The sequence below is a fragment of the Atractosteus spatula genome, chromosome 8, assembly GCF_055471065.1.
Source record: "Atractosteus spatula isolate fAtrSpa1 chromosome 8, fAtrSpa1.hap1, whole genome shotgun sequence".
Classification (NCBI taxonomy): domain Eukaryota; kingdom Metazoa; phylum Chordata; class Actinopteri; order Semionotiformes; family Lepisosteidae; genus Atractosteus; species Atractosteus spatula.
This window is the reverse complement of record NC_142713.1, coordinates 28465437-28493039: the sequence shown is the minus strand read 5'-3', so window position 1 is coordinate 28493039 and position 27603 is coordinate 28465437. Positions and strand designations below refer to the sequence as shown.

General features: G+C 45.4%; 1 protein-coding gene across 2 annotated transcripts; it reads left to right on the top strand.

The window, feature by feature from the left end:
• Positions 1-1402: 1402 nt before the first annotated feature.
• nup107 (nucleoporin 107) lies at positions 1403-27556 on the top strand. 2 transcript variants are annotated; one of them, XM_088923001.1, is made up of 28 exons: positions 1403-1696; positions 2819-2907; positions 4353-4451; positions 4988-5097; positions 5515-5647; positions 6767-6870; positions 8053-8180; positions 9904-9952; positions 10785-10856; positions 11383-11471; positions 11956-12034; positions 12661-12774; positions 13782-13872; positions 14410-14486; positions 15366-15425; positions 16376-16521; positions 17014-17062; positions 19045-19114; positions 19688-19806; positions 20086-20124; positions 20247-20397; positions 21379-21491; positions 21900-22002; positions 22957-23117; positions 24031-24156; positions 25161-25274; positions 25695-25862; positions 27336-27556. In XM_088923001.1, the coding sequence occupies exons 1-28, from the start codon at positions 1689-1691 to the stop codon at positions 27441-27443; spliced, it is 2769 nt and encodes a 922-aa protein (XP_088779127.1). In that variant the 5' UTR covers positions 1403-1688; the 3' UTR covers positions 27444-27556. The 2 variants fall into 2 exon arrangements, with proteins under 2 accessions (XP_088779127.1, XP_088779126.1); XM_088923000.1 differs by lacking the exon at positions 1403-1696 and having other exon boundaries at positions 2275-2907.
• Positions 27557-27603: the final 47 nt, after the last annotated feature.

Sequence of the window (27603 nt, the reverse complement as noted above, 5' to 3'; positions counted from 1 at the left end):
CATGGACTTCATGCAGTTTGCCAGCGCAAACGTGTTTCTTAGAAATAACTCCGCATACCGTTCGTGCCTACTGTGACAATAGGAACACTTGAATCTCATGCTTTTCAGCACTGAAGTCTAACAGAAAACTACACCTTCAGATGAGACGTAAAACCGAGGTCCTGACTCTCTGTGGTCATTAAAAATCCCAGGGCGTTCCTCGAAAAGACTAGGGGTGTAACACCGGCGTCCTGGCCAAATTTCCCATTGGCCCTTACAAATCATGGCCTCCTAATAATCCCCATCTATGAATTGGCTTCATTACTCTGCTCTCCTCCCCACTGATAGCTGGTGTGTGGTGAGCGTTCTGGCGCACTATGGCTGCCGTCGCATCATCCAGGTGGGTGCTGCACATTGGTGGTGGTGGAGGGGAGTCCCCATTACCTGTAAAGCGCTTTGAGTGGAGTGTCCAGAAAAGCGCTATATAAGTGTAAGGAATTATTATTATTATTATTATTATTATTATTATTATTATTACACGTTAAAGCACTGTGGCCAAAAGACAGCACTTCAGGGGCAATCGTGTAACTTGTGTGCGTGCTGACTTGCCACGAGCAATGATTTGAAGGCTACAGCTGTCCTGAAAGGGGTCTAGCAAATTGTAACGGAAGGCCACTGTGAATCTCTACAGTAGGACCCGATGTCTACTGTATTCTGAATCAGACACCCACCTCTGTCCTTAAACCAAGAACAGGATTTTCTTCTTTCTCCCAGCGCTTCTGGATCTTTTTTAACATTTGTTGATCACCGAATAGTAACCTAATTATAAGACGAAGTAATTGTAGATTTTGACCGTGATGTCTGGATGTAGTCTACATGCCGTACAAATTGTAAAAATCTTCCTGGGACATTCCCTAAGTCTGTTATTGCTTGATATGAAAGGTGCAGAATAGGGTTTCTTGAATTTATCACCATTTGGTGCGAACCCTCGAAAAGAAGTTAAGCAATTTGATCTGGAAAAAAATAATAAACCGTATGTGTATTGTGAATTATTTTTTATTCATATGTTTTAAACAGTTCATCACTATCGGGGAAAGAGTCCTACTGGTCCAAAAAACTTATTACACTTTCTCATTAAATACTTTTATTAGTTAATTAATCTTAAAACTTATCACTAAGGACTTAAATAATTTAATTTTGGGATAAGGTTTCTGGGTCTTTATTATTACTGTCACTATTACTCATTTTGTCAGTACAATGTAAGAAATTACTTTTTTTTACTGAGGCCCTCAACGGCACTAGAGGAGTGAAAATGGATGGGTAGTAGTTCGTGTTTCAACTACTAGGTGGCGCTCTGATGTCTGCAGGCCTAGCGGACTCCTCGGTGCACCCTCTTTACCACAACTGACGAGGCATCCTACACGCTCTCCGATTTCACCGATCGGCCAGCCCACCGGTAAAATATTCAGACAGCAACTTTTTTCGAGATATTCCGTGTTGTTGTGACCGTAGAGAACGAAAAGTAAAGATGGTTCTATAAATTCATCCTTTCTTAAGTTAAGAAGGAAGACCTGGTCTTGAGGGTAAACCGTTCTTGAGTTAGAAATCGACTACTTCTGGACTCGGCAGAAGCCCCCTGGCCGAGCGGGAAGAAGGAGTGGAAAGCCGCTCTGTCAACTACTGAGTATTCCGATATAAATGCTGCAGCGATGGAGTGGTAAGATTTTGCATATTCTCTTCTTCCCGACATAGTTGTGGCAAGTTTTTAATGGTTATTATACCCGTGTTCTGCACTGTACCGTAGCAGTGTGGAGACATGTGGCATGCCAGTTTTGGAGGGTAGGCCGCGGGGTACAACACTAGTGAAACACATCTCACCTGTTACAGTGGGCTGTGGGACGGGTACCCGACGTTGATTTGTGAACATTTGTGATGTACATGAGTGGAAATGGATTCGATACCCGGCCCTCCAGGCGCCCATGATTTTAACACATTGAATTGAACAGTTATTTCTTCATTTTAAGATCGATATATTGGACTTTTAATATAAGGATGTAGGCAGAGCTAATTCAAAGAGTGTACATTATATAAGGTATTTAGCAACTCCACTATATAATGCGTTTAATGTCACATCAGCTTTTTACTTTGCTGTTGGACAGTAGCAGACCGAGAACGCCTAGACAAAATATGTCTAGGGTCCTGGTATTATTGTCCTCTTCTGACATGCTAAACAAACTAAATCTTTTTAGTCTTGAACAGAAAAGATAACGACCGAACCTGATTGAGATATTCCGAATCCCCAGAGGTACAGCCACAGTCAACCTTGTGGGCCTCTTCAGAATAAGTCCTGAAATGAATCGACGGCCACAACGTAAGGGGAAAACAGGAGACACTTCTGTACGCCGAGGGTTGTGGGAGCCTGGAACGTACTGCCCAGTTGTTAAAGCTGATCCCTGCTGAGGCTTCTGCCCAGACAGCAGCATGATCCTCTGATCAGTTAGTTACTAGCTACCAGATGGGCTGGATGGGCTCAGTGACCTTCCCTCGTTGGCCGGCTTAATGTTCTTATGTCATTTATCACACCCTTTCCTTGTCCCCAGCGAAGACCCTCCTCCCCGAGCTGCGGTGTCAGAAGTAAACTAGCAATAACTTGCTCTTAACGGCGGGAGATGCAGTTCTGTTCTTGCCTAACATTAACAACAGCAAGATAAAACACCATAGATCTTATTCAAAAAAGACACCTGACGGCATGCATTTGGAAATGCATGTGTTGCCGAAGGGGATCTGCCGCGAGGGGTTTGGGAGGAACGAGGGGGGCTGACGTTTCTGCCTGTCTCAGGGGCTGCAATGACCTGATGTCGCCGGTGGTCCGGGAGGCGGAGGTGACGCGCGCGGCCCGCCGGAGGAGCCTGAAGAAGAAGGTGGCCTGTATCCTTTCCCTGTGTCCCCCCGGCTCCCTGTTCCGCTGCTGGCGGGAAACGCGCGGCGTGGGCCCAGGGAGACAGCCGAGAAACACCCCGATGCTGCCTTTTCCTGCTGGACACTAGAGTGCAGGATACAGGCAGAGCCAGCAGTGTGCTGTCTCCAGCTTTTTGTGACGCTCTGCGTGAGAATCAAAAATGCAACGGATAGCTGTGTGAATCCGAGATAGTGCATGGTCTGCATGAACGGAGAACTTGTTAGTGAACGGAAAACAGGATCACAAAGGGAGAGCAAGCACAGTTCTGACCCGTTGGCTCGTTCTGCACAAGCGTCCTGGATCGACTTGTCAGATTTGTTTGTATGGGACGCCGAAATAGGAGCAGCAGAGAATGATGTCAAATCAGTAAGGAGTTACAAAAGGACTTAGACCAGGGGTGCCCAGCCTTTTTTAATGTAAGATCTGCTTTTTCATTTGCCAGTCCAGCACGATCTGCCAGTGTGAATTTGAAGCTCTGATATAGGAAAAAACAGACTGTGGCCACATCAGTACAATAACGATACCCATCGCTAAAATTTTAGAAAAAGAAATCTCCTACCTTAATGAGAGCATTGGCACTGAGACGCTTACTTGAGAACACTTGTTGTAATTTTTTTTTTTTGAACGTCTTGACACTGCTGATCATGTCGATGACATTTTTATTTTGTCCCTGCAGCTCGACGTTCAGCTCATTCAGCAGTCCAGTCAAGTCGGAGCTCCTATAGCCTTTTTTTCCCAGTGTCAGCCAGCACTCAGGGAAGAGACTTTTACAACCCGTTCGACAAGGGTTAAACACACACTAGGGCAGTCAAATGAATGACATTACATGCACAGATCTGAATAAATTTTTAGGCTATCGAAAAAAGTAAATAGTCAAATAACCCATTTATTATTTGCCAGATATTCTTGTGATCGATCCACTGGTTGGGCACCCCTGACTTAGACAGATGCCTGACTTGGAATTTAAGGTAAGTGGTTTCGGAGTGCTAGGTGGTGATGGCAGGATTATACATTTTCAGTGCAGGGTGAGAGGTAGCGAAAATAATTTAGGTATTAATGAGGGAGCAGTAGAGATCGCTTATGTGGAAGCGTGTAGACTTTGAGGGAAATCCTAAGGATTTGCCGTATATTGGTCGATAACTCTTAAAGACCTTTTGTACTACACTGGAAGGCTCTGCACTGGGTTGGAAGACGCCCACGGTGGTCGGGAATGGAGCTCAAGGGTCTCGCAGCTCTGTGCGGCTCTGACAGCCAGGGGAAGTGGAGTGGCAGAGTCCGCTGCCCGCCTGCCCTCTTCTTGGCCGCGCTCCTGCAAGCTGTGGGACGTCCTGCGGGGACGACGACGCAGGGTTCCGCGGCTGGGCCGGGCCCGGCCCTCAGCCCAGACTGGGTTTTCCTTGACTCAGGATTCCAGTTCCCTCTCCCAGCAGCGAGAGCCCCAGCACTGCCGCCATGACCACCACCCCTGCCAGGTCCCTCCTGCGCACGCCGGGCTCCCTCCTCAAGAGGTCCTGTAAGTCCCTCGAGCCTCTACACTCTCGTCTGTCCGGAATGGTGACATCGATCGTGTGTGTCGGGAGTGGGAAGACGATGCTCTGCCCAAGTTCATTTTTTAAAAAAATTCATATAAGGTTTTATTTGACGTTGACAGCTAAACTAAATACCAAGCAGGAGAGGCATAGGAAACATAAGGAAACTCTAGTGTCTGTTTCAGGCCCTTCTTTACATCTAAATTTGACCTGCCCGTCACAGAGACCTGTTCCATTTAAATTCTGAAGCATGATCAAATTTAAAAGGACATCATCCTCGAATATCTGCACTTTTCTTCTCAAAGTTGAAAGGGACTCTGGGTCGTCAGTAGCAGATACGTCCCACACTCAAGCCCCAGATGTCTGGGACAGTGTTCTGCCTCTTCTCCGTGTCTCCAGCCTGTGTGTGTCTTCTTAAGAGTAACGGGGCTGCTAGGATGGAACTTCTACCGTTTTAAGCATCGTTAGTCTGAAACGGCCCCGCCATTCAACGACAATAACACCAGTCCTGTTTGTGCAGTCACTCCCAGGAGTGCTTTGAGGAATCCAGATGTGTCCGCCATCTTGGGAACCGGGGGGAGATCCCCTCGTTATATCCAGACGCCGAGTCGCCTCAGCAGTTTCGCGGCGGTAAGGAGGCGCCGTTTCTTTTCGTTTTAGACGACAAGTCTTCTGTTGCTTTCTGCCAAACTGACCAAGGGTACCTTTGAAAGCAGTTAAAGGAAAACCTTTCTGCTTTTTAAGAAATGTTTCCCCCACATGCTAGTTATTGTCAGATTTCTGTTTTTTTCTTGTCCATAAACAAGTAATGACTCGGTTGAAAAGGTGCACGCTCGCACATTAAGTGGTTCACTTTTAAGTTTTGAAGGAGATAAAGAAAAAAAGGAGGACTTGGGAAAGCTGCGATGCCGTGCAAAGAGAAGGTGAAAACTACCTAGAGAAAACTCCCTCCATCCAGTGGGCGTCATAGTTACACGTCCAGTTACTGACCTGGAAGCAGAAGCTGTGAAAAGGTGTCCTCATAGCTCTCTCTCTTTTAAAACACAGAACCTGGATGACAGCGACTGGACCAACACGCTGTACGTGTCCCCCCAGCAGACCGCCACAGGAGAGGTGAGCTTCACAGAGGACGTCACCATGAGTGCTGTCCTGCTGAAGGAAGAAGACCCTGGAGAGGCAGGTGAGGACAGCAGGGATTATCCAGGATGATTAGGAACATTAGGAGGCCTATTTACTCAGCTGTGTTCTGAAAACTCCATGTCCATCCACCGTTTATGTCCCTGATGGTTACCTAGCATATGTGGACTTGGTCCTCCCCTGCATGAAGGTGTCCAGTGTTCTCCAGGGAGCAGGTCAGCCATGATCTCAGCTGTAAGTGTGGCAGGTTTCTACTGCTCCACGGCACAGATGTGTTGAGATGAGCCCAGCCATCTTTAGAACCTCTCTGTGAACATGGGATTACAGGGTGTCCTGGATTGAAGACACCCCACACCCCTGAGACAAGGAAGAATCAACTGTGAGCTGTCAAACTGTTTCCTGCCACCCCTGTGGCAGGTGTGTGCAGCTTTGATCTTGGAAAGTCGCAGGTTCCTGTTAGTTTTAACACCATCCAAGCTCATACCTTTAGTTTTGGTTTGTTGGATGGAATGAATCTTTTTATCCTGCACATCCTAAACGTTTCCATGCTCATAGATACAGTTACTGTATCTACAGAGTGCTGTTTACCCACTAGTGCTATATCTTTGAAGCTAGACTTTATGGTGTGATACTGGTCTAAAGTTGGACTGATGTGCTTTAATAAACAGAGCCTTGTGTTCTCCTTAGTGCTGAACAGTGTCTCTCTGCACTGAGCAGTGAGAGAGGCATGCAACAGTAAGTAATGGGAAGGGTTCAACGCTGAAGTACAGTTTTGCCATGTGCAAAAATTTATTTTTTAAATTGCTGCTAAAGTGCTATCAGTGACAAAATTGTACTGTGATCAGTACTTTTTCTTTGTATTGGAACAAGGCACTTGTCCATAAAAAGTAATTCTTAGATTTGTGTAGAGCAGTTAACCTGTCACAGCTGTTCTCTTTCAATTATTAGTCAGCGGGTCAGCGTATTCTTTTGTTCTGAAATCTGAAAATCTTTCTATGCAGTTAATGTCTTGTCTTTGAAAACTGCCTCCTGGTTTTATTAAAATGCTGACATTGTGATTGGTAATAAAGCAGGGTATTACACTCTTTTTTCCTACAATTCCTCCTGTTGCCACCTTTGGATTCTTATAAGTAATGTCTTTTTTTATCTCTGTCTCACACAGCGTCTATGAGCCTGTTCCCTGACTTCCTGCAGTCGTATCTGAGGCACTCATCCAGTGCTATCTTCGACCTGCTGGAGGAGTATGAGGCCATCTGCGGAGAGCAGGTACGTCCGTCTGTCTAGTATCAGGAAGTCTCTTATTCCTAGAAGGGGCTGTAGGAAGACCCAGCCCATCCTTGACGGTGCGCCAGTCCACCTCTGGGCTCACACGCACGCCAGCTCAGTTTAGGGACGTCGGTGAACGTAGCCAGCTGCTGTTTGTGGGGGGTGGGAGGGAACCGGCGCACCTGGGTGAAAACCCTTGGTTGACATGGGTCAAGCAGGGAGGTGCCACATAGTTGTGCTGCAATCTGGGTTTGAACCCAGAACTCAAGACATTTTGAGGCTGACATACCTCCATGCAGAAGATTCCTAAATGATGCCAAACCTCAGTGAATATACTTGTAGCAACATGGAAAGCGAAACAAATGACTCCGAATGATTTCCACACAACCCCCAGACTCAAGTGTTCTGGTAAAGTCATCAGTGTCACTAGTCAGAGTCCATTGGTGCCCATCTGGTTAGTCCTTCTTCTTCAGACGTCCTGCTTCAGAATTCATTGCAGGCTGTGTGCTGCTGTCTTGGGTGATGTCCCCACTAGGTGCTGTGTGTAACATTCTCGCTGTGCACGATATATGAGGACCTAAAATGTTGAGATCTACATTTCATGTTTTAAAAAACTGCCAAATAACTAAGCTGTGGCAATGATTTACCCTATTAAGTGATTTAACTACTGTTAATACAAACTAATATTTCTGTTCCTTTTTCTATTATTTATTGGCTTAGTGATAGTGTAGATAACGCATCTTACAGTTGTTTCTTTGAAGGAAAATGAAAAACCAAGATCAGTAACAGCAGCGTTCCCCATCTCCGCTGGGACTTGCGCTCTGTTAGTGTGATGGGTCGCCCTAAAACCGCCTGAGTGTTATATGTGAATTATATACACTTGCAATTTCTTGCAGCTCTGCTCTTCGAGGGCTCAAGTAGCTCCTTTGCTTAATTTAACAATTTAAGTTGATCGTACATAAGCTGTTCTAGGTTTTTAGAAGTAGATGGTTTAGTGTTAAACTCTAAAACCTGCGGGACAGGGGCTCTCTAGGAGCAGGGCTGGAGACTCCTGGGTGAGTAACACTGAGAGTGTTGGACAGTCCGGGGGCGAACTGTGAAGTCTGAGAGGAGACAGTGCCTGGCTGCTGTGTTGAGCCCAGTGTGGCGGGGGGGGTGCTAACAGCTCGGGGCTCTCCCCAGGTGCGCATGCTGCAGAAGATCGTCCTGAGAGCCGCACCGGGGCAGAACAAGTTTTCCAAGACGGCCAGCATGCTGTGGCTGCTGCAGCAGGAGATGGTGACCTGGCGCCTGTTAACCTCGCTCTACAGGTAGGCCTGTTTGGAGAAGAAAGCCAGCAGTGTGCTAGCAGTGGCTTCAGAGTCTTTTTGGGCTGGTAACGTTTTGGCATACACTGGCACTCAATTTCATCGTTATCCAAAGCAGAAGATTGTCCTAGATGATGTGTATGTAATTGATGCACTTTTTGGCTGTTTTTTCCATAAGCTCATGAGTACTGTTTCTTTAGATCTGTTAGTGACAAGTCCTCAGTGATTTGTTTTTGTCCTGTCTCGGTATTTAACCGTGCCAGGCAGTAGCTAATCTTTAACACTGCCTGCCAAGGGTTAACATTAATCACTGGGGAGCTGGGTGTAAAAACTGGTTATGGTCACTCACAGAAGCAGCGTTGGCTTTAAGAACTACAATTCCCATAAAACACACTTGGCAACTTCCTGACAGCATCTACATCACAGTCCCTATGCTTCCTGGCTGTGGTGACGTCTAGCTGGTCAGTACTGGCAGCTTCATAGGTAGTCGGTGGTGGACGCAGAAGGAAGTCGCATGGTGTCTCTTTGTAAATGTCTAAAAAATGAGAAAAAAAAGAGTTTCCAGATGTATTTACAAGTTGGGAGTACTGCAAGATGGTAGCAAGGGTCCCACCACTCACCTTGTCCATTCCCCCCATTTAAAACTTTTCATGTACTACAACACCTCTAAGCACAGCAAAACATATTGTTTTACATCACAATTGCAATGTACTTAAGTCACAGCAAACATACACCTGTAACCTATCAGCTTAACACATCTAGCTAACAGTTCAGTGTTTGTCTCTGACACTGCACAGCCCCTTAATACACCTTTTACAAAGTTGAAACAAAAATAAACACTTGAACCTTAAAAAATGAGACAGTGACACTGCTAAACATAAAACTATAGGCATTTAGAAGTCCTATTATTTCAAGTTTACTGGTCTTACTTAAGAAGCTAGAAAAAATCGTGGGAAGGTTTCCAGAAGTACTCACAGGTCAGGAGTACTGCAAGCTGCAGGATCTCACAACTCGCCTGAACGTGGGCCTTATTCCTGACTCCTGTGCCATCGAATCATCACCTGCTTACACATCCATCTGACGATAATCGAAGTACACGGCATCACCTGTGCAAAGTTAGGAGCCGGAGAGACCTCAGTGACTTAGAAAGAGGGGGACTGTTGGCGTTTGACAGGACTTTAGTGACCGAAGCAGCTCAGCTTGCTGATGATTCAAGAGCAGCGGCGTCTAAGGAAACACACTCTAGGATTCTGGTTATCTGTATTTTAATTCAAAGTAAAACACAAGTCGGGTGTCTGCAGTCACTGACTGCAAATGTCAAGCTGGGACGCGAGCATCCCGTTTCATCCAAAACTGTCCCCTGAGAACTTCATAGAGTGGGATGCCATCGTTGGCTGGCAGTACACATATTCCAGACTCGGGCAAACTTTACACCCCAGTGCATACAAGCCTCACTGACGGCACATGGTGGCTAAATGACCTCTTAATTAATTTGACATCGCTGTTTCCATTTTTTCTCCACTCCCTGCACTACTGTGATACATTTAGTCATGTGATACTGCCTCAGCTTGTTTATGTCAAGGAGCTGAAGCTGGTCAGGGTGCGATTGGCTGAAGGCTAAGTCCTTGGCCTTTGCCGTTTGCCCTCAGATTGAGTACCTCTGAAGGCCAACAGTGTTTGACTCAGCAGCTGCCTCCAATGTGCTGTCTTTTGCCTCCTTCTTCAGGGACAGAATCCAGTCGGCTCTGGAGGATGATATCATGATTGATGTTTCTGTAAGTGGAGCTCAAGTGAATTTGTACTTTTGTGTGAGTTCTGCAACTAGGAGAGGATGGAGTTTTCAGAGCCACATCGCCAGCGCTCCAAATTACTGTTTCCTGCTTATTGGAAATTTGTGTTTAGTTTAATTGTCTAGATGTTTAGCTAATTTTTTAACTTTAAAAAGATCCTTTCTCCTGAGCAAAGCTTTGACATGGTGTATTGTGGCACTGCAAACTCGCACAGACTAAATCCTTTCTAAGATGCAAAGACAATCTGTTATGATAACCCTTGCTCAAGTCTGTGAAGTCATCTGTCCAGTCATTTTGTCTTGACCTTGAAGATATGAAAAAGACGTCTTAAAGTCAACTAATGAGAGGAGTTCCCTCCTTTTCAACTGTTAACACACTACCTGATGCTGCTCCTTAAAGAGCCGTTACCAGCATAATACCTTCAGTTTCTCCTGCCTTCTTTCAGTGTGACGCGAGATGAAAGTTACAGGCTGCTCTTTGTGGATACTGTAATAACAGCCAACCTGTCATTTTAAATGGAGCCACAGGATGATAATTAGTTTCTTGGTGATGTGTTAAAAATGCTTACTCTCAAAATGCACACACTTGGGTGTGATGAGTGTGTTTACAAAGGGCCTCACAGTGCCGGGTGGTGGCTGGGTGTTTGGTAGCAGTCTTGGGAGCCTGCCCAAGAAAAGGGTTTATGGTACAACCTGCAAGATATCTAAAATAAAGCCTCCTGCACTGTCTAGTATCGCCATTGTGGGCTTTTGTGTGTTCCGATCCCTGGAGTCACCCCCATCTCGCCCCCCATCTGTGCGCATGTGTTTTGTTCCAGGCTCCGAACGAGAGTGAGAAGCTGCTCATGGAACACCTGTTTCAGAGGGATTCTATGGTGCGCCAGAGCCAGGTACTGGTCCTCCTGTGTCCCTGGGTTGACACACTTCTCACTGAAATGAGCAGCACTTCTGATTCATCAGTGCATTGGTAGAAGAACCGCTGAAGATTACAGAATGTGAGCGAGATCCTTCCAAAAGTTCAGCTCTGTAAAGCGTACAGCATGAGGCAGAAATAGGACAGCTTTATTCCTGATTCCACCCAACAGCACAAACATTTCTGCCTGTGCTCCTGTCCTTGTCCCCAAAATAAGATATTTAATGTCTCTGTGCTTGAGGTCATGGGAGAGGACACATGGAACCTCTCATCAACCGGGTCATAATATTGGCTTCTGTCCCAGATGTTTGTGCACAATTCCAATGTGTGAGAAACTATGTGTGATAGAATTTGAGGGTTTGTGATAGCTGGTTGTTTTGTAGTTTGATGTGTTCTTCACTATTATGTGGAAATTCTGGCATTGGTCACTTATACAGTCATGGATGAAGCCTGTCTGTCAAATCCTGGTGAAATGTATGATTTTTGTACGTTTTTATTTCTAGCTTGTCGTGGACTGGCTGGAGAGTATCGCCAAAGATGAAATAGGGGATTTTTCCGATAACATAGAGTTCTACGCAAAATCAGTATATTGGTAAGCGACGCTCGCGTTCATTTTCATCACACGGTGTCTCCCACTGCCTAAGATCCGAATCCTTTTGAGTAGCTCAATCCGTGTGTTTAGTGACGTTCTTGTTGAGGGATGAATTGAAATTTTCCCGTATCACTTGAGTGTATTTTGAAATGTGTAGCAAGAACATTTTTGTGTTCCTAAACAGGATATTTCCAGGACACTGGAAAATGTTTTGTTTTTTTAGGAAAAGGAATGATTGTTCAAAAATCAGAAGGTTTGTTCTTTTTTGAACTCTTAGCCCAGTCTTTGCATCTGCACTGTCAGCGGACTGGAATCTGCAGCTTTTGTTTCTCTGATTCCCCCCTTGAGCCCTTGAGTGAGTGGCAGTGCTAGTATTCATCTCACGCTGTGTTGACCGTGGAAAGGGCCTTGAATGATTTGATTTATTTTGGTAACAGTGGACATCGTGAAACACACAAGTGGTATCTGTGTTCCTGTCTCCCAGGGAGAATACCTTGCACACGCTGAAGCTGAGGAGGACGACAGCCAACACTGGGTTCAGCCGACCCCTGGTTACCGAGCTGGTGAGGCCCGTTGTGGACAGAGAGGGGTCTCTGGATGAGCCTGTGCTTCAGGCTGTACGGGAGGAGGAACATCAGAGGACTCCCCCCCCCCAAGAGAGCGCTGACTAAGCCCGCACAAGACCAGAAAGGGCTCTGGCGGCTAGCAATGAGCGCCAAGCGAACCCTGGAACAGGCCAATCCTCTCCGTTGTGTGCTGATTTAACATCATTGCGCCATGTGTGAGAGAGGAATCGAATGCTGTTTTCGGCTTAGTTTTGTTTCTTTATGTAGAGATATCAAGATCAGTTTTGTGACTTCTCATAAAATTTCAGTCCAGCTGAATATTTTCAAATGTTGGCACATTTCTCTACCGTAAATGTTAAATTGCACACTTCTTTTTTGCTGAGCTGCGCAAATGAAACATGACAATATATAAACCTAGTTTTTACATTCTTTTGACGTATGTACCTGAGCAAAGTTCCATTCGCTTTAATATAGCCTCTTTGCTAATTTTGGCATTTGAGTTGGCCTGGTGAAGTCGTTGCCCGAGTGTGCCATTACTCAGTAGCCCGGCACTGATCTTACGACAGAGGGGCATGGGCTGGAGGAGGACGACAGTGGTTTTTCTTACTGCTGTGTGTCTCAAGGACCCAGATGCCCCACTGAGACAGAAGAGGCCCCTGGCGGACCTTGACCGCGAAGACGACGCCAGGCTGCTGAAGTACCTCTTCACTCTGGTGCGGGCTGGCATGACCGACGAGGTGAATTCACACCGCCGCCACCTCAGTTCACACCGCGCCGCTTTGCACCGTTGTGCAGCTGTAAGAAAATAGCTTTTTAATAGCAGTTTCTATTAGTGTGTTGTTCTGCATGTATACACAAAGCCAACTTGATGTAAAAAAACTTGGCACGGTCTTTTCACAGGTTTTTAAAATAATTTCAGAAACGCCACTTATTTTTACTTTGCCCCCCCCCCCCCCGCCCAATGTTTCGCAATAGCCAACTGTGTGTTTTACACATCTCGCACATCTCGGTTCTCAGTTACTGTACAAACCCCACAACCACACGCAAGGGAGAATAAGTGTAGGAAGACTCCCCCGGCCCACCCGCCTTCGAGCTGCTTGTCTTGAACACGCATGGGCACCGCGGACCGGTGTTGGAGGTTCAGCGCTGATCGGAGGGGGGGCGCCTTCCTCACCGGCAGCGCCTCGTGTCTGCAAGTGCCTGGGACGCCACAGGCAGTCGCAGTTTTACTGGCCAGGTCCCACTGTAACCTCGGCTATGCTTATTGTACACTGTTACGTGTGCAATCCCAGTCACAGTTGGCTAGTGACGTCACCCAGGCTCGAACCCCCAACACCAGGGTCACAGAGCTCAACCTGCGCTCAGGCGTGTGCCTTTGCTGGATGAGCCACATGCCGTTCTCTTTATTTTTCACCACCTCCATATTATTTGGTGTGTTTGCGGAACATATTCAGGTGTAAAACCATCCTTATTTATTTTCAGGATTGATTCTAGGGGGACCTCAACAAGATAAAGTTACTCCTCAAAAGCAAAATCTGTCAGGTATAATATATATTTGAACTAGACCCCAGTAAGATTTACAGGGGAAACTGCTCTAACCTAGGCCATCTTCCCAAACGATCTGAGACATTTGACTGTGAAGCTGAGCCTCTCCTTGCTGTGGGTGGCATTTGGAAAGGGCAGGGTGACCCCTGGACAAAGGAGGTTGTGTATTGACGTTCCCTGTGATGTGGTTTGCTTGAAGGCACAGCGTCTGTGTAAGCGCTGCGGTCAGGCCTGGAGAGCGGCCACGCTGGAGGGCTGGAAACTCTACCACGATCCCAACATCGGTGGAGGTATAACCGGATCTCAATGTTCCCTGCGCCGAATGTGGATTACAGTACATCCAAGTTTCTTTAATCAACTTCAGTATCCCTGCTGGGAGGTCTTTCATTGACCAGACCAGCCTTTAAAAGCTCAGAGACCTTGTCACTTCTCGTGACTTTCAAGCTTTATGCAGAACAGATACGTTTAAGATGAGAACTGAAGGCTCGTCCACCTGTAGTTTGACATTTCAGTACATAGCCACTCCATGACTATCAAACATTTTGTATAATGTACTAAGAAGTATTTAAAGTGCTAGTAATCCTGCTGGATTCAAACCTCCTTTGCTGGGTTTTTAACGCCTCTCGATTTCAAATGTTAGCAGTTGCTAACATGTTAGTGGTGATGTTGGGCAGGAAGACTTATGAGGCTGTTTCTCGGGGAATGTGAAAATGAAGCGAGCTCTAGAGGCGGCAGCCCACCCTGTCACATTCGGGTGTGGGCCGCGGCCGTGCGATCCCTGATCCGTCGTGCCCCGCGGGGTGCGGGGGTGTGCGTGTGTGTCGCAGGGCTGGAGCTGCAGCCGGTGGAGGGGAACCCGCAGCGCTGCGTGTGGAAGGCCTGCTGCTGGAGGATGGCCGAAGAGGTAGGGCCTGCTCGCGCAGTCCACTTGCCGTCCCACCGGCCACAGAGCTTGAGGACCCAGTCTCAGACGCTTGTTCCCCCCCCCCCCCCCACCACCACCCGACTCAATATTTGAAAGAGTAACAGACATGTGAGAAAGGGGAAAGAGTAAAGAGTAAAAAGTCGGCAAGGCTGGGTCCCTGCAAGAAGGGTGCCATTATCGTTTCGCTCAAGTCAGTGCGCAGTATTTTGTGCAATGGGATGACATGAAGTTTAATTTTTAGACAAGCGTCGATTTTTTTTAGTTTGTTTGTTTTTTGCACTGGAAACTGAAGGGACCATAGCCCCCAGTAAAAGGAGTCTGGGAGGCAGTATGTTGTCCATATTCCTCCCAGAACTGACCTCTCGCCTCTGGACCGGACTGCCTGCCGGTGAATCTCCACAGCTGGAGTAGGAGGTGCAGTGCTGATTTAATAGCTAAGATATTCAGAAACACTTGAACTTCAGCGTGGAGTAAACGGTGTATAATAACATGTTCTGTGCCTCCCTGGAACTTCTGCTCCTGTGGGACAGACCACCAGGTCAGACTGACTTTCTCAGCGTTCTCTCTAAATAACACCTTTTACATACCCTTTAATTGCTTTTATATGGATAATGTAAAAGGTTATTCTGTATTTTGTACATTTTACATTTTTTCTTAATCTGATTTTTAACTGAAATCTGCCCCCAGAGTGTCACCGCATAACAGACTTTGCTTAATTTCTTCCTTGTAATGACTCTCCTGGAGGGACTCTTTCCAGGAGTCCAGTATTAAGTCAGTAAATGTGTAATTGCATGTAATCTTTTACTTGGCACATTAGCATTTTTTAATTTATCGTCTGCACCCTGTTATCTGTCACAGGAGAGATTCAACAGATATGAACGAGCGATCTACGCTGCTCTGAGTGGAAATCTTAAACAGGTACTTTCTTTTTTTCAGCCTGGGAACAAATTATACAAATTTGTGTTTATAGCTGTTAAACCACTGAAATGCATCGCGTATGTTGCTATTTGTTGCCATTTCTGTTTCTTTCTAAGAATGGGGTCATGCTCTTAAAGTGAATTCCAGCTCAATTAAAAAATGACTTGTTATACTTTACTGACTGTGAAATTCCTTATTCCTTCATAAGAAATCCAAGAGTACTCTTAACTGAAACGTTTATACATGTTCTCCCCCGGTAGTTGTCAGTTTTATGGAGAAACAATATATATAGAGGAATGTTTCCTATAAGAACAAATAATATGTGGTGTTAGCAACTGAAGGAACATGCAACAGTCCTTTATCTGATGAAGCTCTGTTGGCTGAAATTTCTTTTAAAGAGTAAAATGAATCTTTTAAAGTAGGGTGTGTGGGAGTTTGCATTTCTTCATTTAGACCTTGCTATACAAATCTCAACAGAATGCTTCTACCATCTTCCACGTGTGACACGTTACAATTAAAATTTTTGGACGTGCGGTTTAGGATTAAAAGGGTGTAGGCAGTAAAGAAGCAGGGCCAAATTCAGAAAGAGCCTTCTGCCAGGGCTGTTCTACTGTCCTTTCTGTTCAAAATGAAAAGTCCTAATGTTCCAAAATGTAAAAAACCAGCCTCTCGTGAGACTTAAATTGGCAACTTGAAAAATTATGTATGCGATGCTTTACAACCTTATTGTTCATTGTTTTGTAATTAAGAAAAGGTGTTAATTATTTGAATACAGCCCAGCAAGAGCACCGAGTTCTGCTTAATTTTCAAGACACATTTTATAATAAGTGTTCTACTGGAAACTTGGGGGGTTTTCACAGAAGACGGTAATTTTATCCGCTGAGCTGGTCTTCGCGAAGCTGCTGGAAGCGTGCCGCTGACTTGACCGCCTCTCCCCCTCTGCTGTGCAGCTGCTCCCCGTCTGCGAGACGTGGGAGGACATGGTGTGGGCCTACTTCAGAGTGATGGTGGACACGCTGGTGGAGCAGGAGATCCGCTCCTTGGGCACGTCCAGCGACGAACTGGAGGAGCTGCCCAGAGAGTACCTGGAGGCCAAGTAAGACAACCTGCACCTGCTGCAGGCCATCAGTCCTGGGGCGCACAGTGATCACAGTCCAGGGGCTGTTCTGCAAAGATATAAGAAAGTATGGTCTGGCACTCATTCTTTGATGTCTTACCATCAGTGGTAATCCTTTTCCATTTCAACTCCCTGCCTCATGGCTGATGGTTAAACTCCTTTCCTTGTCTTTGGTGGTTATGGCCGTTAAGCATTGCCCTTCTCTAACCTTCTTCATCTGAGCAATTGGGAATGTGGGTTTCACTTCTCTCTGCTTGACAGTCCCCTCCTGTGCAAGGACTGTCAGTCTGTGTGGAGTCGGATGATAGCTTGGTGACCATGTCTGGGTGTGAACTGCTGTGTAGACAGGGTAGCTTCTCACGCCACATGCTTGGCAAATCAAACAAAAAGGCACTGAAATAAGCCCACCTGTCAGACATTTCTCACTTTCCATCCAGAGACTGATCTTAAATGTACGTCTTATTTTTGTAGTTGGACCATGGAGAAGGTGTTTGAGGAGCTACAGGCAACAGAGTCAAAGGTGAGTGCTCTTGTTCTTATTAGGGTGTAATGAAATAAAGCCTGAATTGAAGATCCTTCCTGATGTTTTGGCTGGAGGTATACTGAGCCAAGTGAAGGTGCTGTTATGTTTTCCATTGCTTATCTGCTGCACTGTGGGGAAAAGTCTCAACAGGGCTAACTTTTAGCATGTTGTCGGATAATAGCGGTCTATAACGAAGAGCAAACCAATGTGCCACTGACACAAATGTCAGAATAGCAACATAAGGATAACTTTGTAAGTGCTTATGAAAAGCATAGTAGGAATGGAGTCTGTATTTGTGGATTTCATCGACATAAGACAACCCTCAGGACCAGTAATGTCCCTTATATTTTAGAAAGTTAGCTCTTCAGACGTTAGACATGGTACTATCAACTTCCATGTATATATGTTCCCCTTGTGTGCTTAATGTTTGTCTAGTCCAGTGGTTTTCAAACTACGTGGAGCGCCGCCAGGTGGTACGCCATATGACCCTGGAACTTTGTTGTGTGCACTGAAAAATCGGGACGGGTTTTCATATTTTCTATTTTAATACGTGTCGAATACGCAGCCTACATACTGTGATACAGCGCGCGCTAATACTTGAGTGGACACAAGAGCTACTATGTAATTCTATACCGTTGCATAGGAATGCGTGCTACGAATGTAAGTGACCAGTTGTATTTAAAAAAAGTTATCTCCAGCAAATAGGGATGTAGGAGAATGTGCGTGATTTTGGAACACCGCCAATCTTGTAAGTACAGGAAAGCATACAAATGCGTGCTACAAACGCTGGCAATCTTGTGAGCACAGGAAAGAGTGATAGATAACAGAAAAATATTTAAGGACTGTTCTAGGTTAATTTGAGAAAAATACACCAAGCGTCTCTATTTCGCTCCCATGCACATGAAATAAAAACTTCTTTTAACTTCTGACATGGACTTCTGAAACGGAAACGGGAAAAAATGCAAGCTTGCGGATTGCTAAAGCAGGTAAGCCCCACACTTTTTTTTAAGAGCATTATTATGGCTTAAAAGAGCTGAAACGTATTATGTGTGGAGAAAAAGCTGCTAAACAGCTCGACCTGCTGCCCCCTCCGAAAGACACTGTCACTCATAGAATTATTGATATGGCGGATGATGTCAAAAGTACGCTGATAGAGCGCGTTAAGATGAGCAGATGCTTTTCACTGCAATTAGAGGAGTCTGTAGATGTCGTCGATTTGGGCAATTTGCTCATTTGCGTTGGATACAAGTTTGAGGGTACGTCCCATGAGGACTTTCTGTTCTGTAAGCCGCTACCAACAGGAACTACAGGAGAGCACATATTTCAGCTTCTGAATAAATTTGTCTAAGAGAATGGCGTCGACTGGATAAAGTGCGTCAGAGTTTGTACAGACGGTGCTAGAGCAATGACAAGCCGACACAGCGGTGTAGTTGCACGAATTAGAGAGGTTGCTCCAGAAATGAATGGACGCATTGCAACATCCACCACGAGACCTTTGTCTTCGAGAAAATGCCTGACGATTTAAAATCTGCTAGACTCTGTTGTGAATTGTATCAAGGCTTGAAAAATGAATTCACATCTGCTTTGCTCGACTAAACAGGCTCACCCCACTCAAAATAGTGCTTTTTTATTGTTTATTTTTAATTGTTGTTGTTCCTGTTTTTTTTCTGTAAAGTGCTTTGAGATGCCACCTATAATCACACTATATCAATTAAAATGTCTTATTATAATATTTATTATATGTGTATGTGAGTGTGTGCGCGCATGCATGCTCATATTGGTCAATGAGAATTTCTGGGGTTCCTATGAGAAGATGACTTGTACAGTAGGTGGTACTTGGATGCTTTGGTTTGATCAGGAATGGTACTTGGTCCAAAAAGTTTGAGAACCACTGGTCTAATCTAAGTCTTTATTAAGATGCACTTCTTACATGCAGGATGTACTTCCTGTACAAATGTGAATGGTGTTGTTATCTGCAGAGAGTACTGGACGAAACGAAAGAACACTACCACATCATTCAGAAGTTCATCATCCTGGGAGATCTGGACGGTACGTTCAAGGTTAAATTCTCAGCCTTGTTGTATAGAAGAAACTGGCCCATTTCTGAATGCCCAGAGGGCGCAGAGAAGGATCACAGCAAACACACATTGGGACAATATTTGACTTTTTGCTTTACTTTTAAATGATATAACCAGTGGTTATTCACATCCATGAGTCAGAAATGAGGGGTTACATTACATCACACTCTTGAGCAGAAAGAGAGAGGATGTCAGCACAGTAAATTATTGAAAACCGACCTCTCGTTTAGAGAACAAATATTCTAGTTCACTAAAGATGTTTTTCCTTTGCTTTGCTGGAATACTTGGATTGCACATCACCCTAGGTTGATAGATTAAAATGTTGTCTCTCCGAATAGATGATTTGTTTAAACGTCTTATGTCTGTTCATTTGTAAACTGATCTTAAGCTTTACTACTCAAGACCCTATCTTTATTGATGCAGCCTGAATGGAAACCAGTGTAGGTCAGATTGTTTATTGGTGCGAAAATGGGGTTTTTAGTCCACAGCGCGTTCTGCTCCGCGAGTGTGCAGTAACGGGATGTGACGTGTGTGCTGTGCACAGGTTTGCTCGAGGAGTTGAGTGAGTGGCTCGGTCAGGAGAGCCCAGCCCTGCCCTCTCATCTGCTGCGCTTCATGAGTCACCTGGTCCTCTTCTACCGCAGCCTGGGCATGCAGCTCAAGGTAGGCCGAGACCCGGGGAACGATGCGCCTCAGCACATGAAACGTTGCCTCCTCCTGTCCCTGTTCTTCTCTCCTTCCTTCTCTGGGGTCGGAAAACACATTTTTGTCTAACCCTGCTTTCATAGTGCGTGGTGAACTGAGGGTAAATCTCCCCCAGTGTTTCATGGAAGGTCTTACTTTTTCACGCCTTCGTGTGGTTGAGCTCTCGAAGAATTAGCCAAGTATTACATCTGGTTCTTGAGTTCCAGAAGTAAACATTTTAATCTCCATGTTTTTTAGGAGGAGGTTGCTATAGAGGTCCTGAAGGCTTATATCCAGGTAGGTCAAATTAATAATCCAGCTATAGACTTATAAGGGAAGCATACAGGACACTACTTCTATTCAGCTGTGTGGATTCTTTGTGGTGAGTGCTAAACTGTTTGTTCTCTTTCTCTCTCCAGCTTTTAATCAAAGAGAAACACACAGACCTGATTGCCTTCTATGTCAGTCACTTGCCTCAGGATATGGCGGTGGCTCAGTACGCTCAATTCCTGGAGTCTGTTACCGAGACGGAGCAGCGTAAACACTGCTTGGACCTGGCCAGGGAAGCAGGTGAGGAGAGGGGATGCTCTTCTGCCTGTGAGCAGGGTGGACTGACATGCTTTCTGTCATCTGGAGTTTTCCTTTTGTGTGTACACTCACACACTTCACCAGGGGTAGCTCACTGACTTGATAGAGTTTTTAACCAAGTTAAAAGCTCTCTTCTGCCATTGCGAGTTATATTTCTGGTTGTCTTTCTTTTCTTCTTTTAAATAATGGTGGTATCTGCCAGTTTCAGCATACAAGCACAATGTTTGTTGCAACTGGAAAACATTTTGACTGTGACGTTTTGTTGAAAGTTACTTCTTTATATGTTAGCATCAATGCAGTCTAAAGACAAATCAGCTTTGATTGTGTTGGCCTCACTACACAGATAACGAGACCAACAATTAGGTAATTAGACATATGGATTAAAATAAATCTGAAGGTTTTAGAAAGTGATAAAAGAAAATTCAATCTTCAGCTAATTCTCACCAAGTACACTTGACGTATGTGCTCATCAGGGATTAGCGCTGAAGCTGATGTAGTTTTGGACTTAGACACTGATAACGGTCAGGACATAAAGCTCTCTGTTGTCCATAGTCATAATATATTACTTCTTAATTTCTGCTCTCCTGGAGTTTTGTTATTGAGATGTTCTTTGTTCTTTTCATATTGAGGTGCCCATTTTTCTGTTAAGTGCCCTGGACTGATTTTCTTTACTTCAGCAAATGCTTTTGTACAGTGAATGAAAACTACTTTGCCTGTTCCTCGGTGCATTAATGCCCTCCCACCTGTTCTAATGTGCTTTCTTGTGCCACGTTGATTCAGTAATTAATCCGGTATAATTGTATTGATCTCGAATCACCAGAAATTTGGAGGAAAAAAAGAAAAACTAAGGTTTTTTTCTGGCCTCAGCCAGCAAATTATGAAATATACTCTGACATACAAATGTAAAAAAATCACTGATTTGTCTTGCACTGTATGACTGTTTGATGTCTTTACTATTAACAGGCCTCGAAGTGGCAGCTGTAACCAAAACTGTGGTGGAGAACATTCGTGAAAGAGACACGGAGGACTTCACTCACCACGATCTGACGCTCGCCCTGTACATGGGCACCTCTGAGGTGTGTGAGGACGGCTGGCTCACTGCCCGTAGGGTGTGGGTTTTTGTTTCTGGTAACTGGTACCTGGTTTTTCTGGTGACATAACAGGAAACCCCCTTGCATTAAAAAGCAGCAGACCAGAGGTGATTCTTTCAAAGAAGAATTCAGTCCGCACATAATCCATGTCTAAGCCCTCTTATTCACTCACACCTTTTTCATTTTTTTAAAGAGATTTTTAGTGATAGAGTCCGATGCAAAAAGATTGTCACATACAGGTCATTTCTCCCGTGGCGTTTTAGGCTTTTCTGGTACCAGCTGGATCTAGCGCGTTTCCCGCTGTCGTTTTCTCTGGGGGGGCTCGGAGTGGGCAGTGGAGGCCGCGGCGAGGCAGGGGCTGAGCGGTTGTTTCTCTCTCTCGTTGTCATTCAGGAGGACATGCGGAAGATTGACGTGATCGACTGGCTGGTGTTTGACTCCTCGCAGAGGGCCGAGGCGCTCAAGCAGAGCAACGCCATCATGAGGAAGTTCCTGGGTGAGTCCGGAGCGCGGCACAGGGGCAGACAGAGGAACCAGAGACAAGGGGAAAGGAAAGTGCCACCCCGAAGAGAACCTGCTTCCCCTTATCACTCGGCGTGCTTCTTCACTTTTAAAGGCGATCCCCACAAGAGTTTTTGTTCCTTTTGTTACAACAGATTTTTTTGTTAAAGATAAATATGGTAATCCTTGTTTAACTTTGAGGAACTCTGTCCAACCACTGCCTGTGACACACTGTTGGCTTCTTCCTTATTGAACACCAAAGTGAAATCCTCATTTAGGATATTTCACTTCATCCACAATGGTTCTTTTGCTGTTGTGGAACTGGCAGAACTCCATGACAGCGTTACTATTCTCTTAGTCACCTGATAGCTGTAACGTCATGGGTTTTTCATAGCACCAGATTGTTTACAGAGATAGTTTTTGTCGTGCTGCAACAACTTTTCAATTAGTCTTTCTAATGACGTTGGATGGGTCAATGCTGAATTCTCTGGCAAAGTCATGTTAGTTCCTGCCAGCTACATTCCCAGAGTGCTCTTTCTTTGTCACTGAGTAGGAGCGTTGCTGGAGTGGTATTAAAATTGGTGAACCTCAAGTTTGTATGAAAACTTACATGTACAGTACCTGTTTAGCATCATATGTGTTTTTCGCTTTAGGAAATAAGAAGTGTAAAAGGGATTTGCGAACTCTTAATATCCTCTTAATATACTCTTTAAGTTAATTGGTATTTCATAATTATAAGTGAAAATACATATTTAATTTCTATTTTTTCTTGTAAAGAGTTTATATAATTGCTTTTCTCTGAAACTGTGTGCAGAGCTGGGTTTTCCACCTGTAACCACATATTCCAGGATCAGTCAAGGCTAACGATCGTGAAGTAAAAGAAGGAAGTGTGAGAACCGAGAAAGAGGATGAAAGTCTTTCTCCATTAATGCCCCTTTCTCCCTAACAGGCTCAAAGAAGCACGACGCTGCCAAAGAGGTCTTTGCCAAGATCCCCGAGGACTCCATCAGAGAAATACACAGGCAGTGGGAAGAGCAAGGCCTGGACATGCCCCTCCCTGCCGAGGACGAGAACGCCATTCGGGAGCACCTGTGCATACGTGCTTACCTGGTGAGAGGCCCGGCCCCTCATCACTCTGAAGAGTCCATTCTGGAGACACTCGGAGACTTTTCTCTTTAGTCGCTTGATGACCTTTTTTAAATTCTCACATGGGCTTCTGCCTCACAGTCCAGTATAGCTTGGTGTGATTTCAAGGTCTCATTTTGGAGAGCCTGAATTGTTAAATAACAGATGTTCAGATCCACAGTGGTCTGTTAAGGCTGCAACAACTAACTGACAGTTGCTTGATCTGATGAGCAGCCAGCGTGCAAAATCAGAAGGCAACAGCTTGACTTTTTGTTGATCTAAGATACGGAGTCTAGTCAGACAACTGTTTCAAATGCGAACTTGGTCGACATGCAAATGGGACCATTTAGGAGACATTTCCATGGGCACATTTGACTGGCTGACCCTTTTGTGCAGTCCTTTGACCTGTGGTCTTAAATCTGTGGGAAGAAAATCAAAGAACATTTAATTAGCCAGCAGTGATATCGCCCTACAACTCACAACTGGCTACCCACTGAAGTGTGAGCTTGGTCGGTACCTGGATGAGAGACCTCCTGGGAAAGCTAAGGTTGCTGTTGGAAGAGGTGTTAGTGGGGCCAGTAGTAGGTGTTCAACATGTGGTCTAAGTGGGTCCTAATGCCTCAGTATAGTGACACGGACACTGTACTGTACAAAAGCACCGTCCTAAGCATTGTTAAAATCCCAGGGCGTTTTTTGAAATGAGTAGGGGAGTTACCCTTGCGTCCAGGCCAAATTATTCATGGAATTATTATTATTAATTACATTCCCAGCCTGCTTGAATCACAAAAGTATCAGTGCAGCCTATCATGACTGAAGGCTGCAAAATATGATTTTAACGCCCTCTGCTGTTCCTTCTGTTTTCTTTGTGTTTCATCGTGTCTGTGTGTTGTTCCCTCAGGAAGCTCACGAGGCATTCAATGAGTGGTTCAAACACATGAACGCACCACCTCAGAAACCCACCCTCTCCTCACAGGCCAAATACACAGAGACCGTGGCTCATGAGATGAAGGAGGCGGAATACAAGGTGATTTTTTTTCTTATTTTGACAGCTAAGTGATTTTTCCAGTTATGTTAAACATAATTTATAATGACACTTATGCTGGAGAGAGCAGCGGTCTGTGTTTGTGAACCCAATGGCAGGCTAAGGAAACACAGTCAAGGGGAACAGGCAACATGGTAAATACAAGTAGGCAGACACAATCCAGAGTTGTCATCATCCAGCCAAGCAAGATTCAAATCCATAACACTGCAGAAAATCTGAAGCAGTCAAAACAAAGAGCTCCAAGTAAAGCCAAGGCAGATCATAAATAACCTGCTCCACCTGAGACGGTTGTGGTTGTAAATGTAGCAGAGGTGGAGCAGGCTTCCTGTATGATCACACAACCACGAGATTCGGCTGAGTACAGACTCCACCAGTCGCTGTGGCAATGCTAACTTATTTTACAGCGCTCCAGCAGAGGCAAACATGACAGAATTAGTATGAATTAAGCCAAGACGAACTTAACAGAAAAATCAGTCTACAGACTGATGCACGTAGAGTATTTGCTTGGGTGGCTCAGTCACAGAGATGGCCGTTCAGACTTCAGGTTGGGCTGCAGAGCTCCCATCACTGGTTCTGATCACTTTATTAGCCGAGTGAGTTCCCAACCCCAGCAGTCAGCCATAAGGGTGGATCAACAGTAAACACTTTGGCTTGCCGGCCATCCTTGAGTTCACAGTGTTGTTGGTCAGAGGACCATCAATCTTATTTCTGATGCCTGGAGCTCTTACATGGAAACTGGGGGGGTTGGGGCAAACCAGGTACCCTAAGAAGTACAAATTCAATTCTATCACGTTTTAAGGGACAGTTAAAAGAAAAAAAATAGGCAGGTCTAGTTTTAAAGAAGACGGAAATGCTTGTCCTCATACTGCTCGTCTTTCATTGTTACAAAGCTAGTGCTTGCTGCTTTGTGATGGATGGAAAAGCATCAGAGTGGTACAGGGCAGGACATAAAGCCTTAGGCACTGATGAAGTCTTCTTCACTTCAGATGGAGTACAAGAACTGGAAGGAGTGTCTGGAAGCGCTGACAGAAGATGTGAAAGAACGAATCTACAACGTGCTGCTGTTTGTCGACGGGGGCTGGATGGTGGATGTCCGGGAGGTGAGTGACTCCTTTTCCGTTTCTGGGGCAGGTCAGACACCTGCGCATGGCTCTCGGCCGACCCTTTTCTCTTCTAATGCGGGTAACCGTGAGGTACTTTAAAAGTCGTTTCCGAGCAGACGTTGCACTCTCCGCATCCGTGTTAAAAAAAAAAGGAGGATTGACTATCCTTCTCTCTAGAGGGGCCCTGCGTTGTGATGCCCAGCCCTGCTTAAATATCCGACACACGGACAGGTGTTGTTTTGGGATGTTTGTGTGAAAGGCTGCAGCGGCTTCTAATTAAAACAAAAAAAAAGCAGTCCGCACCTCGCCACAGATGGAGAGAGTGACTGGGGAGACGTGGTAGTAGAGGCAGCCTGTAACTCCTGGGATGCGCTGCCTGTTGGGGGGAGAGCTTGAGCTGGTTTCTTGCGTGAGCAGGATGCCGAGGAGGACCCCGAGCGCTCGCACCAGATGACTCTGCTGCGGCGGCTGTGCCTGCCCATGATGTGCTTCCTGCTGCAGACCGTCCTGCACAGCACCAGGCTGCACCAGGAGAGCCTGCGCCTGGCTGACATCATCGCCTCCGAGCAGCACAGGCTGTACCAGGTGAGCCGGCCCGTCTGACTGCCCTCGGGCTGCGAGGGATAAACCAGACACTCGGAAAGCTATTAGATATGCAGTTCCCTGCATTTCAGGCAATTAGTATGCTCAGCCTCTGCTCCTCAAAACAGATCATCCATGAGCTTGTGCTGAGGACCTTTTACCTGTACTTAGCTGAATGAATACTATTTCATTGACTGCAAAGAGCACACGAGACAGTACTGAGTAAACCGCCTCCCTTTAACACCACTAAGACCCCGGCACACATCCTTAATGCATTTGCAAGCTCACCTCTTTCTCTTGAAATACCGAAGTTCAATCCCAAGGGGTATAGCAACCACTGCACTAGTTCGCCCCAGTAAGCATCAGGTTCATTTATTCAGTTGGGTCTGTTAATCCGTAAACTGCAGGAGGTGCTCAGTGGACCACAGCTCAAATGATGTTATTAATCTGGCTTCCACTGTACAGCATGACCGTGAGCTGACTTGCTTTCAGCAATGCAAACCTCAGAACAGCGTCTTGGCTTGCTTTGCAAAAAAATAAAAGACCCTAGCTGAATCCTACACGCTGTCATCTAAGTAAAGGCATTGGCTGTACAGTACTTTGTACAAGAAACTGAACCGATAACGTACAGCATCCTCTTGCAATACAGTGTTGCACATAATGTTGCCCCAAGCTTGCTCGTCGGTTTAAAGGGCAGCACTGTCAGTAACAGTATGTGCATCCAGTCATCAGCCTCAGCCAGGTGCAGTTTAATACAACTGCGGTGCTGACACAAGTGTGTGCGATTTGTAGGATGGTTTTCAAGGCTTTGCATGTTGATGGCAAGAAAAAACTTTCTCACTTGATCTCAGATGTCCTCTCAAAACCATCATCGATCTACAAATTGACTCTTATATACCATCCATTATTCTAATTCGCTTTTTCCAAATCAGGGGTGGGGGATGTCCTATTGCGGCAAGCAGTGGGTGCAAGGCAGGGGACGCCCTAGACGGGACGCCAGTACATTACAGGGCTGGTTTTCCAGAAGCCAGTTAACCTACCAGAATGTCTTGGGACCGTGGGAGGAAACCCACACGAACACAGGGAAAATGTACAAACTCCATGCAGAGAGCACAGATAAGAGAACTGAAAGATGTTGTTTCCGAATGTTTGTGTTAAAAGCTCTAGAGGCTTCTAATAAAAAAAACAAATCAGTACCTCATCACAAACGGAAATTAAACCAAGGCTCCAGCGCTGCAAGGCAGCAGTGCAGACCTGTGTGCCACTGTGATTCTATTACAGTCTTTCAGTAATTCATCAAGTGATTAGAACGAAGAGTCTTCTGTATGTGGTGTTTTGGAAGGAAAAGCTCATTGCCTTGCAGGTGGGTGTATTGGGGTCCCTACAGGTGGTAGTGGAAAGCAAATTGACCTCGTGTCCTCTGTATCTGTGCTGGGGCGCTGAGCCACATTGCGTGTTTCTGTTTCCCCCTGCCAGGTCTTTTCCAAGGAAGAACTGCAGAAGCTCTTACAGAAGTTGCGGGAATCTTCCCTGCTCCTGCTGGACCAAGGCCTAGATCCGCTGGGATATGAGATCCAGTCTTAAATTGTTTGCATTTATTTTTTTTTTCTTTCCTAATGTTTTTTAACTGTATGAAAAATAGTCATCAAGCCATGTCTTCATTTTCTATTGAATAAAGGTGTTGACCAATGTAAAAAGGCTGCAATTTACTGAGATTGAAACAACCGTTGTTTAAGATGCTCAC

What these genes read in the sequence shown, in the direction of transcription:
- nup107 (XM_088923000.1), top strand. Translation starts at nt 2,745, where the DNA reads ATGTGTTGCCGAAGGGGATCTGCCGCGAGGGGTTTGGGAGGAACGAGG. An exon ending in CTCCCTCCTCAAGAGGTCCT is followed by an intron (nt 4,452 to 4,987) that starts GTAAGTCCCTCG and finishes CTGTTTGTGCAG; the next exon opens with TCACTCCCAGGAGTGCTTTG. An exon ending in GCCTGGGCATGCAGCTCAAG is followed by an intron (nt 19,807 to 20,085) that starts GTAGGCCGAGAC and finishes CATGTTTTTTAG; the next exon opens with GAGGAGGTTGCTATAGAGGT.